The sequence below is a fragment of the Raphanus sativus genome, chromosome 5, assembly GCF_000801105.2.
Source record: "Raphanus sativus cultivar WK10039 chromosome 5, ASM80110v3, whole genome shotgun sequence".
Taxonomy (NCBI): Eukaryota; Viridiplantae; Streptophyta; class Magnoliopsida; order Brassicales; family Brassicaceae; genus Raphanus; species Raphanus sativus.
Window position 1 is genome coordinate 38639240 of NC_079515.1, and position 14018 is coordinate 38653257.

The 14018-nt window shown below is 40.5% G+C and overlaps 4 protein-coding genes and 1 non-coding gene across 5 annotated transcripts; 3 read left to right on the plus strand and 2 right to left on the minus strand.

The window, feature by feature from the left end:
* The first annotated feature begins 1519 nt into the window (after positions 1-1519).
* Positions 1520-3013, plus strand: LOC108860820 (probable pre-mRNA-splicing factor ATP-dependent RNA helicase DEAH2). Its single transcript, XM_018634668.2, has one exon. The coding sequence runs from the start codon at positions 1609-1611 to the stop codon at positions 2941-2943; it is 1335 nt and encodes a 444-aa protein (XP_018490170.1). The 5' UTR covers positions 1520-1608; the 3' UTR covers positions 2944-3013.
* Positions 3014-3791: 778 nt separating this feature from the next.
* LOC108862162 (uncharacterized) lies at positions 3792-4948 on the minus strand. The gene has a single exon (XM_018636207.2). It carries the CDS (start codon positions 4915-4917, stop codon positions 3868-3870), a length of 1050 nt encoding a protein of 349 aa, XP_018491709.1. The 5' UTR covers positions 4918-4948; the 3' UTR covers positions 3792-3867.
* Positions 4949-5961: 1013 nt separating this feature from the next.
* Positions 5962-6043, plus strand: TRNAS-UGA (transfer RNA serine (anticodon UGA)). The gene has a single exon. It is a non-coding gene; the product is annotated as a tRNA-Ser (tRNA).
* A 471-nt stretch (positions 6044-6514) lies between these two features.
* Positions 6515-11602, plus strand: LOC108862159 (protein transport protein SEC24 A). Its single transcript, XM_056985910.1, has 13 exons — positions 6515-6635; positions 6983-7935; positions 8075-8213; positions 8380-8570; positions 8778-8885; positions 8971-9174; positions 9297-9528; positions 9683-9832; positions 9941-10097; positions 10201-10328; positions 10410-10732; positions 10822-11010; positions 11133-11602. Exons 1-13 carry the CDS (start codon positions 6515-6517, stop codon positions 11364-11366), a joined length of 3129 nt encoding a protein of 1042 aa, XP_056841890.1. The 3' UTR covers positions 11367-11602.
* A 117-nt stretch (positions 11603-11719) lies between these two features.
* LOC108862161 (thiamine-repressible mitochondrial transport protein THI74) lies at positions 11720-13694 on the minus strand. The gene is made up of 3 exons (XM_018636206.2): positions 12799-13694; positions 12297-12717; positions 11720-12209 (listed from the first exon to the last, which is right to left on the minus strand). The coding sequence occupies exons 1-3, from the start codon at positions 13342-13344 to the stop codon at positions 11884-11886; spliced, it is 1293 nt and encodes a 430-aa protein (XP_018491708.1). The 5' UTR covers positions 13345-13694; the 3' UTR covers positions 11720-11883.
* Positions 13695-14018: the final 324 nt, after the last annotated feature.

Sequence of the window (14018 nt, forward strand, 5' to 3'; positions counted from 1 at the left end):
TTACACAAATCTGTAGAGTTTTGACCAATGTAGTTCTAGATTCAAGATTCTTAGCATTTGATCGTCATTATGGTTGAAATCTTTCTATTATTTTCTTCGTTGTAAAAGTCAGATATGGTCTAAATAAAAGTTTTCACTTACAGTCTCATCCCATAAAAGTTGTGAATCTTTTTGATGTAAGAAAGAAATTTAAAGTTCCATACTTTCTAAAAGATCTCGAGGAAGCTTTTTAGAACAGAGCTAACGAGTTACTACGGCTCTTTAACGCCGACATTAAACTCCACAACCTTTCTCCATCACCGGAATCCAATCAATAAAACGATTAATAAAGTAACTACATGAATTATTTCTTCCATGCAGACTATAGTAACGGAAATAAAAATAAAAATACAATTTTGTTACAACCAATGTATTATAATCTCCAAAATCAATCATCCATTTATACAAAAAAAAACCTACATACCTTGCAACAAAATACGGATCCCTCACGATCGTTAAGGGGCCAGCTCCAATCCTGTAGAAACTCTGCAAATCCTCCACGGTGAATCGCAGCAGTATCTCAACAAGGCGTTTCCACTAAGTTCAGGTGATTCCTGAACTTTGTTGACTTTTCTTCTCTTTCCTTCTCTACGTCCACAACCATCTTTCGTTTAGTAAAAAAGAATTATAAAGACAGAGAGAGACAGAGAGAGAAAAAGATAATGATGACATAGACTACTAGTCAAAGACGGCGGAGAAAGAAGAATAAAAAAGCTTCCTTTTTAAACTCAAACTCTTTTTGCTTTTACTCCTATGTTTAGGGAAAGCTTCTCCTTTATTTTGTTGTAACGTTAATAACGGCTCGTTTCTTTTTCCAACGGTCCTTTCTCTTCTTTTTCCAATGGTCCATTCTCTTTTTCTTTCACTTAACGAGCAAATATGTATTGTATTTTTTCGAATTTCAAAACTATAATCGAAACGCGCCTGCACCTTATGCTGAAACAAGTGCAGTTTTATGTTTAAACTAAACAATATTCTTAAAATATTAAAATCACAGTTCTCTGTACTAAAATATTTCTCTTAAAAATCTCATATATTTCTTCAGTTGTAAGATTTTATTATCGAACAATTGTAAACTTTGGTTACTTTTATTTTAATGCATCAAATTTAGTCAAAAAAAAATATTCATCTTAATCTCTTATGATATATCTCTTAGTTCTCGCAGTGACCATGATAACTGCATCACGTTACTGACGTTAACACATTTCTTATTTTACCAAAAAGAGATAACTTTATTACCATGACCTTTCTGAGCTTACAAAATGTGTGAACACACGGCGTAAAATAAACTTGAGGTCCACTGAAGAGAAAAGGAAATTAAAGTTTTTTTTTTTTGGCATCAATTAAAGTTTTGTTGAAAGGAAATTTTCTAAATGATTTTTCTCAAAATTTCCAAAATACACAATGAAAAGGAAAATAGGGTTTGGTGACTATAAATACAGCAAGTGTTTACGACTTCATTCAATCTAAAGTAAGGGAAGCAAACAACTAAAAAAGCATACAAGTACGAGAAGCTGGTGCGGGTTTTTTGTTTGATTTGTAATTTGTTTGTTGAAGAGAGTCGTGGATATGATGATGAAGAAGAAGTCAGCTGCTAGGTATTACGAAGAACGGAGGAATCTACCAGTATGGGTGCAAAAAGAAGAGTTTCTCCGAACTTTCATGGAGAATCAGATGGTGATGGTGACCGGTGAGACCGGTAGTGGTAAAACAACGCAGATCCCACAGTTTGTTTTAGAAACAGTGATGGATGAAAATTACCCTAGCTCTGATGATCAGTGGTTGGTTGGGTGCACGCAGCCTCATCGAGTTGCAGCCATATCTGCCGCACGTCGTGTCGCCGAAGAGATGGATGTAAAGATAGGGGAAGAAGTCGGTTACACAGTCCGTTTTGAGGATTGCAGTAGCTCCCGAACAGTGCTCAAATATCTGACTAATGATGTGCTTCTGAGGGAAGCCAGGGCGGATCCGCTCTTAGCTAGATACAAAGTGATTATCCTGGACGAAGTGCATGATAGAAGTTTAGCCACGGATTTACTTGTTGGTATTCTTAAACGCACCTTGACTAGCCGACCTGATTTTAAACTTGTTGTGATGAGTGCAACCCTAGAGGAGTATTTTAGTGGTGCGCCTCTCATCAAGGAGTACTTTAGTGGTGCGCCTCTCATCAAAGTCCCTTCTAGCCTCCATCCAGTGGAGATCTGGTACACTCGAGAACCCGTGATGGACTATCTCGAGTCTGCTATAAGCAAAGTTATCCAGATTCACATGTGTGAACCAACAGGTGACATTCTTGTTTTCTTGACCGGGGAAGAAGAGATTGAACAAGCTTGCAGTAGAATTATCCGTAGTCTTGGAGATCAAGTCACAGTTGTGCCCTTGTATTCCTCTCTTCCATCAGCCGTGCAACACAAGATCTTCGATCCTACACCAAAGTCATTGAGAAAGATCATCGTCTCCACCAACGTTGCTGAGACTTCTTTGTCCATGGACGGGATTGTTTATGTGGTTGATTCTGGTTTCTCCAAGCAAAAAGACTACGACTTTCACACTGCTGTCGAGTTCTGGTTGGTGTCCCCAATATCCCAAGCAAGTGCTTACCAGAGAGCAGGACGTGCCGGTAGAACACGGCCTGGAAAATGTTTCAGGCTCTACACTGAGCAGACTTTCAATGACTTCCCGGTTCGGGAGACTCCTGAGATAGTTAGATCAAACCCTGTTAACACAGTTTTGACTTTGAAACAGCTGGGTGTGAACGACTTGAAATCGTTTGAATATATAGATCCTCCTTCCCCTAAAATGCTCTTACGGGCCTTGGAGGATTTGTTTCATCTGGGAGCTGTAGATGACCAAGGTAACTTGACAAATATAGGCCTGATGATGAGTCTAGAAGAGCCACTTTGAATTTATATTATAAAGTTCTTTTCATTTTTTTTTGTTGCACAGAGACTAAAATATATGAAAATTATTACAAGTTCGTAGTGTCAACTTTTTTTTTACAAAAAATATTTAATTTATTTGTAGATTTGTTAACCGTTGACTTTTAATAATCTTCTTTTCATAATGAAGATACTTCGTAAAAGGATATAATCTGTTTTGTTTTCTTCCTTTTTGGTGGGGTCCGCGAAATAGTCAAAAAAATGCAGAGAACAAGTTTTTCTGTTCGTAACCTTTTTTTTTGGCGGGCTCTCCCTCCCATAAAAACCATGCAATAAAGGTGCTTTTATATAACAAAGTTAACATTCACGAACCAGACTCATGTGGTCCAGTTTAAATAGTGATTGGTGGTAATGATAACCGTGAAAAGCTGGTGACTGAGCACGCCGATGAACTGGTAAATGCCCTGAGCCAACCAGACGGTCCAGACCGGATCTAGCATATATTGTGTAGGAATTTTTTGCACTTGGAACTTAACCGTCTGGTAAGCTTTGTTGGAAACCTGATTATAGTGCCTTGAGACTTGAGAGTAAGAAGTTTAAGCCACGTTAGGCTTAGACTCTAATAATAAGGTTAGACTAACTCCTAATCGTGCCAAGAATCACGTTAGGATTAGACGCTAATAAAATAAGATTAATTACAGGCGCAGATAAATCCGAAACATGAGCAATTAACATACGGTATAAGAATCAAGATTCGAGCAGAAGGTCAGAGACCAAATTTACATTTGTGAGATAACCTGGCAATCTCACATTCGTGGACAACCTGATCACATATCAGTTTAAAACAGATATTGTCTAAATAAAAGTTTTCACTTAACAGTCAGTCTCATCCAATAAAAGTTGTGGATTTTTTTGATGTAAGAAAAAAAATTAAAAAGTTCCAAACTTTCTAAAAGATCTCGAGGAATTCGAGGACGAAGGTGGTGCAAACAGGACAATGGCCTTTTTGAGCCATAAGCTCTTTAGAACAGAGCTTACAAAACGTATGACCACACAGCGTAAAGGTCGCACTTTTGATCTTCACCTGACAAACACAGCAACTCACCTCTCCTTCTGCTCCATCATCATCTTCTTCTTCCTCCTCTTCGTCGTCTTCGTAATCTTCTTCATCATCCATGGCGTATCTTGCTCCCGTCAACCCCATCTGCCTATCCGTCTCCTCCAAAAGATCCATCAGCGACATCGTCTGCTTCGGCGCAGAAGCTTCCTCCTCCTCCGCTTCTCCTGAACCATATCCCTCCTCATCCTCCTCCTCATCGTCGTCGTCGCTTGCATCCGCCGCGGCCTCCGCCTCCGCCGCTTCCTGCGCCGCGACGGCTTCCCTCGCCGACATCTGCCTCTCGTCGACGAACTTCACCACTGGATGACGGCGTATCTTATCGTCGTCCCCGTCTCCGTGATCTCTGACGGAATCGTGCCGCGATAGCTGCGGTTTGAAGCTGCTCGACGGCGGTCCGTCTCCCGGGATGCTCACGTCGGCGAAATTACTCTCCGGGTTTTTACCCGACCCGACCCGCATTGAAGATCCGCGAGTGAACATCCCGCGTCCTGATGAGCCAGGTGGATCCGACATCGGGATCGCGTGGACTAGCTCGTTGGACTGCGATCGAAACTCTGCTGCGATGTGTTTGGGATTGGGGATAAGGATATCCGAGGCGGGGATGTGAAAAGACGAGGTCCAAGCGGAACCGGTTCGTTTGAGGCGGAGTTTTTCGCGGAATATCTGCCACGTGGTTCGGTCTTTGTGCTCTTCCTTCTCGTATTCGTAGCGTATGATATCGAATAGCGTTTGGCTTGGTGTTGTTGTTGTGCGTTGCGGTACGATTGCGTTTTGCGGTGGTGATGGTGGAGATGATGGTTGAATAACGATCTCACCGCCAAGAACAGCGTCTAGTGTTAGTCCGGCTAACGAGTTACTACGGCTCTTTAACGCCGACATTAAACTTCACAACCTTTCTCATTGTCGGAGGCCAATCAATAGCAGCCATTAATAAAGTAAATTAAAATGAATTATTTTTTCCAAACAGACTATAATGAAAATGTCTTAATTTAAAGTTACCTCTTTCATTGAGTTTAGAGAGTGTTGAACATTGTCTTTTACGTAGATTGAAAATTCTAATTTTTGGGTAATTTGTTTATTGTTTTTTTTGGAATGTTTATTAACTTTTTATCATTCAGACTTAGAATTTTTTGTTCTTGTCTACGAATTTTTGTGGGGTGTAAGCGTTTTAAAATGGAGAACAAGGATTAAGGAGGAACGAGTCCTCTGGTGAGAAAAAGATCTAAATTAAGGATGTTCCTATTGTTTTTTTTTCTTTTGTTAAAGAGAAAGTTATTTACTGATGATAAATGTGAATTGTCAATCTACTAACAAATTATCGTCTTAATGTACATTTTCATTTTAAATATAAAAGTATTACTAACAATTTATTTAAAGAACAAATTAGCTCAATATACTAAAATAAGTGGGATACCGTAGAATAGAAAAAAAATGATAAAGATGGGGAGAAGAAGATTGGGGGGAAATAAGCTATGAAGTATAAATAAGGTAGATTTTGTGTGTATGGAGTGCAGTAATCTTATTTAAACTGAATTTTTATGCACATGCCTAGAGCCGGCACTCAATACAATATGCATATATGGATTTTGAACTTTTTTATTATGAGATCTCTAACATTCACTAAATTTTAACTGATATAGTTTCTTGTAAAGGAGTCTTGGCCATGCTATATTGAAAAAATGTCAAAAGAGTTTTATGAGTGAGCAAGAAAATATCCACGCTATGTCACCATCATTTTGACGATGTCTTAGCTATGGACTTAAATGTTAACCCAATGTCTCATTACATTATGCAACCCTGACCAGCTGCTTTGTAGGAAGCAGATCTTGAAGTTCGGATCGTATAAGGTGAATGAATAGTTACATACTGTTTCCATGAAAAAGGATCAATACATTAAATTGTAGAGATTATGGAATCAAAAGAGTCAATATGTCCGAGTGGTTAAGGAGACAGACTTGAAATCTGTTGGGCTTCGCCCGCGCAGGTTCGAACCCTGCTGTTGACGAGATTTTGCAATGAAGAAATTAGTTTTTTTTTTTCTTTTTTTTTGCAATGAAGAAATTACAAACTACCCATTACCATTGATCTTTTCTTTTTGCAACTAAGAAAGACAAGCCTCAGTACTTGGATTAGAGAACCCAAAGCCCAATTTATCTCGGCCCAGTAAGACTGCATAAAAAACGTCACCACGAAACCATAATTCGAAATAGTTGCTGAATAAAATTTGATTAAATTTGTGTAAAAATCTCATTAGTTTCGGACTAAGTTCATATCTATAGAAACTATTTTTTAAAAAAATAGAAAAGGAAAAGATTCAGGAAATTTTGTATACTCTAAAATTGAAGGGGCAAGTGTACAAGTAGAACAGTAGAAGAGATGACAACATGCAAGTTATGTGAGTTCTGGAGCCCATACAAACAGAGAGACTAGTGACCCAATTCTCGGCCCATATATCACATCGTCTCCTTCACCGCGCATGATTCTCCAACTACGTGTCAAATCTTCTTCGGGTCACGATCTGAAGCCGATCGCTGCTGTAGAATCAGTTTCCTGCTGCGCAAGCTCTCGACCTTTCCCTCTCTCTCACTCACTTCGAGGTAGTGTTCCCGCTCTAACCATATAATCAAATTGATGTCAGTTTAGAATTCTCCAGCTCATATTCAACGGTAATTGATCCAGATCTTCCCGAGCTTTAGCGGAGTTTCTGTTATACGTTTCTCGATCTAAGTCGTAGTAGAAGATCGTCTTGAGAAGAGCCGGAAAGCTCATTGCAGAAGTTTGCCAGTTTTTGAATTTTGAAGTAAAACTACCGATTCTCAGAGGCGGATCTGTACTACTGTGAACGGGAAGTAGATGAGTATTAGGTAGAATCTAGGATTGTAATTGATCTGGTCCATTGCTTCGAGTTTGCCTATAACAGATTCAGGTGCTAAGTTGTTGTAAGCAATAGTGAATATGGAGAATCAAGGTTATCCGAATTTTCAAGCTAGGCCTCCTCCGTCCTCCTCCTCTCCATTTGCATCTGCTCCGCCGCCAGGTGTTCGACCTCAATCCGGTGGGCCAGAGACGGTTGGCTTTAGACCACCTACAAGGCCTTTCACACCTTCTGCTCCTCCTGTGGCTCCACCAGTGGGTGCAATGAGGCCTTTCCAGTCTCCTTTGGTTTCTCAGATTCCAGGTCAAGGGATTAGACCTCCACCTCCACCGCCATCTTCAAATTCGTTTCCATCTACAACTTATGGTCCTCCTGGTGGTGGCTCTTTTCAGCGTTTTCCAACTCCTCCTCCTCCTAGTGGTCCACCACCACCTCAAACTCTCGCAGGTCACTTATCGCCTCCAATGTCTCTTCGCCCACAGCAACCAATGGGGCCTCCGCCACAAAGTATGACTTCTGGGGTGCCTGGAGGATATGCTTCTCCTCCCCCTGCACCTGGTTTTCAACAGTCCATGCCTCCAGTTAATCCGTCTTATCCTGGTGTTGGTGGTCCGCCGCAGCCATCTTTTCCTGGTTATCCCAGCAACCAGGTCTTACAGGGTCCCCCGTCATCATATCCTCCTCAGACAGGAGGTTTTGCTCAGCATCCAGGACAGCAGAACATGCATCCGAGCTATGCACCTCCGACCAGCACCGTACAAGCCTTGGCCGAAGATTTCAATTCGCTGTCCCTTACCAATATTCCGGGTTCGCTTGAGCCAGGACTTGATCGAGCCTCGTTTCCAAGGCCGTTGGATGGTGACGTGGAGCCAAATTCGTTTGCTGAAATGTACCCTATGAATTGCCATTCTAGATACCTACGTCTGACAACTAGCGCTATACCAAGTTCCCAGTCTCTGGCGTCGAGGTGGCATTTGCCTCTAGGAGCTGTGGTTTGTCCACTTGCTGAGGCTCCTGAAGGGGTTAGTATTCGTCAAGCTTACAAGTTACAGTCGAGTCATTTACGTTCATGTTTTGATAATCTAGAACTCTTCACGTGCTGCAAATGAGCCACTTATAACTTTTCCTTATTTCGAAAATTGTCGTATATGTCTGTTTCAGGAGGAAGTACCACTTATTGATTTTGGTTCAAGTGGCATCATCCGCTGCAGAAGATGCCGTACCTATGTGAATCCTTATGTGACGTTTACAGATTCTGGAAGAAAGTGGCGGTGTAATATTTGTTCTATGCTTAATGATGGTAATTTTCCAAATATTCAGGATTTGTTTGTTAACAAAAGTGCTATAGAACGTCGATGTTGGTTGAAAATGCCTTGTCTAATGGTTGAATGGCTCTGTATTCAGTACATTTAGGCATACGTTTATAACATGAATTTTCATAGTTATGGGTCAAATTTCTTGTTCAGTGCCGGGTGAATATTTCTCACATTTGGATGCTACTGGCCGAAGAATGGACATGGATCAACGGCCTGAGCTGACAAAGGGCAGTGTTGAAATCATTGCTCCAACAGAATACATGGTTCGGCCTCCGATGCCACCCATCTACTTCTTCCTCATTGATGTTTCATTTTCGGCTGCTAAAAGTGGGATGCTTCAGGTAAGAATGCCACCTTGTAAAGTTTCTCTGCATTAACTAATTCTTCCTTAATTAGTAAGAACGAATCCATGTTTGCTTTATACCTTTTATCTGAAATCTGAATACACTTCGTGCCATTGGATTTAGACTACATTAGACACACACTCTTTTAGAGGCAAGCTGTCCTCAAATTTAGATCTTAAACTGGCCGTTTTTCTCCTTTGGCAGGTTGCTGCTCAGACGATTAAGTCTTGTTTGGATAACCTGCCTGGTTATCCCAGAACTCAAATTGGATTTATTACTTATGACAGCACGTTACATTTTTACAACATGAAGGTAATAGAACTCTAAATACGCAGGAATTTTGGTTCTGAGATACATAAGCCTTTTTCATATATTATTTTGGACATTGGAAATGCAGTCGTCTTTGAGCCAACCGCAAATGATGGTGGTTTCAGATCTAGATGATATATTTGTACCATTGCCGGATGATCTCCTTGTCAATCTATCTGAATCTAGAAATGTGGTGGAAGCCTTTTTAGACAGTCTGCCTCTGATGTTTCAAAATAATGTCAATGTGGAATCGGCTTTTGGTCCAGCCCTCAAAGCGGCGTACATGGTTATGGTTAGTTATTATGCTGCCATGTCAAATGAGAATCACATAATTCATTTGATGTCAGTGTCCAATATGGAACCTCATCTGGAATATCAGTTTGTAGTTGACTCTGTTTTCTCTCTCTATTTCAGAACCAACTTGGTGGCAAGTTGTTAATTTTCCAGAACTCGTTACCTTCTCTGGGTGCTGGGCGGCTAAAGTTGCGCGGAGAGGATCCTCGTGTCTATGGAACTGACAAAGAATATACGTTAAGGGTAGCGGAAGACAACTTCTATAAGCAAATGGCTGCCGATTGTACCAAGTTCCAGATAGGAATTAACGTGTATGCATTCAGTGATAAGTACACTGATATTGCCTCCTTAGGTACGTTGAACATTACTGTTATCACTAATGTTTGTTTTCAGGGGTTTGGAGTCAATGGCTAGTTATTGGTGCCTTCTCCCCTGCCTCAAATATTGCTGTTACAAATATGGAGGCTTTATTAGTTTTGTGTAGTAAAATGCATTGCTTTGTGTAGGGACTCTGTCAAAATACACTGGAGGACAGGTGTACTATTATCCAGGCTTCCAATCATCTATTCATGGAGACAAGTTGAGACACGAACTAGCTAGAGACCTTACAAGGGAAACTGCCTGGGAATCCGTTATGAGAATAAGATGTGGAAAAGGTTTAACAGTGGATTATACGATATGTATTTGTGTTACATGTTATGTCACTCAAGATTTGCTAAATTCATTGGTATGCTACATGCGATCTTACATATTTTTACATACAGGAATTCGTTTCTCTTCCTACCATGGAAACTTCATGCTAAGGTCTACTGACCTGCTTGCTCTTCCTGCTGTTGACTGTGACAAAGCATATGCAATGCAGCTGACTCTGGAAGAGACATTGCTAACAACCCCGACGGTGTATTTCCAAGTCGCCTTACTGTATCCTTGACTAGTTGATACTTAAAACATACTTGAGTTTTAAGTTTGATTTTCATCTGGTGCAACACATCATGTGGTTTTAGTAATCCGTAACAGAACTAAGATATACTGCTTCTTGCGGAGAGAGGCGTATAAGGGTACACACAGCAGTTGCGCCAGTGGTTACGGATCTCGGAGAGATGTATAGACAAGCAGACACCGGTTCCATTGTCTCTGTATATACTAGATTAGGTAGGATTCATTCAATTCTTTTTTCCCAGTAGCATCATATATTACTTTGGAAACTGTTTCATAGCCGTTTTAATTCTGCAGCAATTGAGAAAACTTTGTCCGGAAAATTGGATGATGCAAGAAATGTTATACAACAAAAGATTGTGAAAGCTCTCAGAGAGTATCGGAATCTGCACTCGGTGCAGCACCGGTTGGGGTCTAGATTAATATACCCGGAGTCTCTGAAGTTCTTGCCATTGTACGGATTGGCAATTTGTAAGTCCACTCCTCTTCAAGGTGGACCTGCTGATGCTTCACTTGACGAGCGCTGTGCGGCAGGCTTCACCATGATGTCTCTGCCTGTCAAAAAGCTATTGAAACTGTTATATCCCAATGTATTCCGTGTTGACGAGTGGCTCTTAAAGGTTTGTGCATCTCTATTCTCAATGTACATTATCAAACATTTTTTCTCAAGAAATTTTTTAAAATCTATTATGAATTCACATGTTTGCAGCCATCAGCAGATCTTGATGACCTTAAGGACGTACTAAAGAGATTGCCTCTGGCTGCAGAAAATTTGGATTCTAGAGGCCTTTACATTTATGATGATGGTTTTCGATTGGTTTTGTGGTTTGGCCGAATGCTTTCACCTGATATTGCTAAAAATCTTCTTGGGGCTGACTTTGCAGCAGAGCTCTCGAGGGTATTCTCTTTTTATCTACATGCATCCTTACATGTGAATTTATGAACGGGCATATACTGGTTTCTTGTATTTAAAGTTTCTGTAAAATCACAATATGTGTCTTTCTTCTTGGTGGAACGTAGGTAACACTGCAAGAGCAAGAGAATGGGATGTCGAAGAAGCTGATGAGGCTGATAAAGAAAGTGAGGGAGAATGATCAGTCATATCATCCCATGTGTTTCCTAGTGAGGCAAGGAGAACAACCCCGAGAAGGCTTCCTTTTCCTCCGATATCTCATTGAGGACCAGATGGGTGGTTCCACTAGTTACGTTGATTGGATTCTGCAAATTCACCGCCACGTCCAACAAAATGCGTGATAGCTCACAATGGTAAGAAACCTTCAGTTCCATGTCATATCAATACATACCCTTGATTTTTCTTCATTTGTTTCATGTACAACTTCTCTCAAGTGCAGGCTTTTATTTGGCTTAACCAGAATGTGTTTTGTCCTAAAGATTAGATGTTTTGTTTTTCTTTCTATTTTTTTTTCTTGTGGTCTGTTAACAATCTATCTTACTCAGGGATATTAACAAGATGGCTTCTGTTGATAGTATATTCTGTGATCATATCTTGATACCATCAAAAAGGCGACTACATATTAAACATAAGTATACAGAGAATAGATGTACTTTCAGATGAAACCGTTTTATTTCGCTATCGTACTGAAACGGAGTCCACAACCTTGAGAGATTTTATTACACTATTTTTTTACCAGTTACTTTCGTATATCAATGTTCAACGATTTACATATCAATCACAACAAAAGAGAGAAAAATCATCAGAAAACAAGAGAGCAAAATGATATAAGCATCATGTGTATTGTATATCGAACAATTAGGACACTAGGGTCTCTGAAGAATCTACTCCTATGCTATCCGACACAACCTGAGGAGGATCTGTGAACGATGTCCCAGGTTCTAACTCAATAGATGTTTCTTTGGATCTGCAAAACATTTCTGCAGGAATATTGATACCTGCAAAGCCAACCATTACAGCTGCAGCACCAATGTAGTCGGTGAAGCTTGGTTTGTTCCCTGCTAAGCTGTCTACAATAGCTGCCAATGGAACCTGGATGGTTAGCCCAGCCGTGGCCACTGTAGTTGTGGTCAAAAGTACTGCTTTTGCCCATAGATAGTCACTGAGCACATTATCTAACAAACCTGAAAACGCAAACCACACATCATCAACATCCAATCCTGACCAAAAATGAGAAAAGTGGCGGAACATGAGGCATGTGGTTAGCATACCTTTGCCGACAACTAGACCCAACTGTTTCAAGGTTAGTGAGTTGAAGCGCTCTCGCTTTGTAAAGTTGAGTATCAGAGCAACAGGTAGGAAGATAAAGAAGTTGAAGAGACCTAGAAACCCAAGGAGCTGAGCCATACTGAAACGGCCGTTTCTTTCATCATCATCTGGAAGCTTTTTACGTATAAGAGTTATGTAAACAGCGTAGAAAGCAGCTGAGAGCAGAGAAAGAACATCTCCAAGAAGCGGGTTTTTAGCTGTTGCAGTTGAGTTGGATTCTGAGTCACCCAAACTCACAATTATAGTCCCAGACATGCAAAGAAGAACGCTGAAGAGTTTCACCCACGTGAACTTCTCTCCCAAGAATATTAGTGATACAAGAAAAGTGAACAGGCTTGACGAGCTGCTTAAGATTGTATTTGACTGCAGTTCACAAGATGAAAAAGGTCTTAGTTCAAGCAATAAAACTAAAGTCTCAGAATGAGAGTTTTGCAATGTTCTTACCGTAACTGTTGTGTACTTGAGAGAGAGATTGAAAGTAAGCTGCGCCAAGAACCAAAACGGACATATCAAAAGGCTTACTTTAGCAACACGCATCCGTGTCCAACGTCCCTTCTCATCTAACCCTTTGTTTTCACCACTAACATTAACCTCAAGCTCTACACTTTCCATGCCAGATTCAATCCCACTACCATCCCCCTCTTCTCTCGCAGCAACAACAACCCCCCCTGATCCTTCAGACACATCTGATGATAATACCACACCACCTCCTCCAAGCAAAACATCCTTCTCCGACTCAACCAATTCAAGCAAGTGAGACCTTTTGCTTCTCCAGAACAGTATACTCCCATACGCATCTTCGAGGTATCTACCGATCTCAAAGAGGGGAAGGTAAACGACGAACAGTGAGTTGCAAATGAAAGTGATCAAGAAGGGAGAAACGCCGGCGTCAACCACAGACTGGACTACGAAGCTGGCAGCAATCCAAATCATGGCAACAGCGAGTATGTAGATCAGACCTAACACCCATCTCCATACCTTACTTGACATTATCTCCTCGAAGTCCCAGTTAGGGAAATAAATGGGAAAAAAAATATCAAAACTTTGAGCTCAACGATCAGGATTAGCGGTGAACTGAAGATCTCTTCCAGCGTTTAACGAGTCGATTAAGGATCTATCCAAAACCAATTGGGTGAAAAAATATCAGGGCACGATGCGAAGATGATGAATACCTTCGCTATGGACAGGTATTGAGATCGGCTTCAAGTTAGTTTAATCAATGGCGATTCAAAAAGCGGAATCAGAGAACCAGCACGAACGAGAGAGAGACGAGAGACACTTTGAAGGATGTCTTGAGCTTAAACATGGGCTTTCCTATCGGCCCAACAATGGCTTTCCTTTTAGCCCAATAATGTTAATGACATCATAGAACTTATACCATTTCTTTTCTGATTTTACAGAGCAGCTTATTTTTAGCTACCTACTCCAAGGCAACAACAACTGAAGTCATATTATTGTTTTTTTATTATCTTTGTTTCCATTTTCTTATTTGGGCTTTACTTTGATGGAAAAGGAATAAAAATGTATCTAACTGGAAACTAATCCTTTTTTATTCAATGAATTTCATCAACTTCAGTTAAGGTTGATGTTAGTTTTATAGAAAATGTATGTGGTAGGGATTGCGTTATGCAAGAGTCTAGCGAGTTATCAAATACTAGAGATAA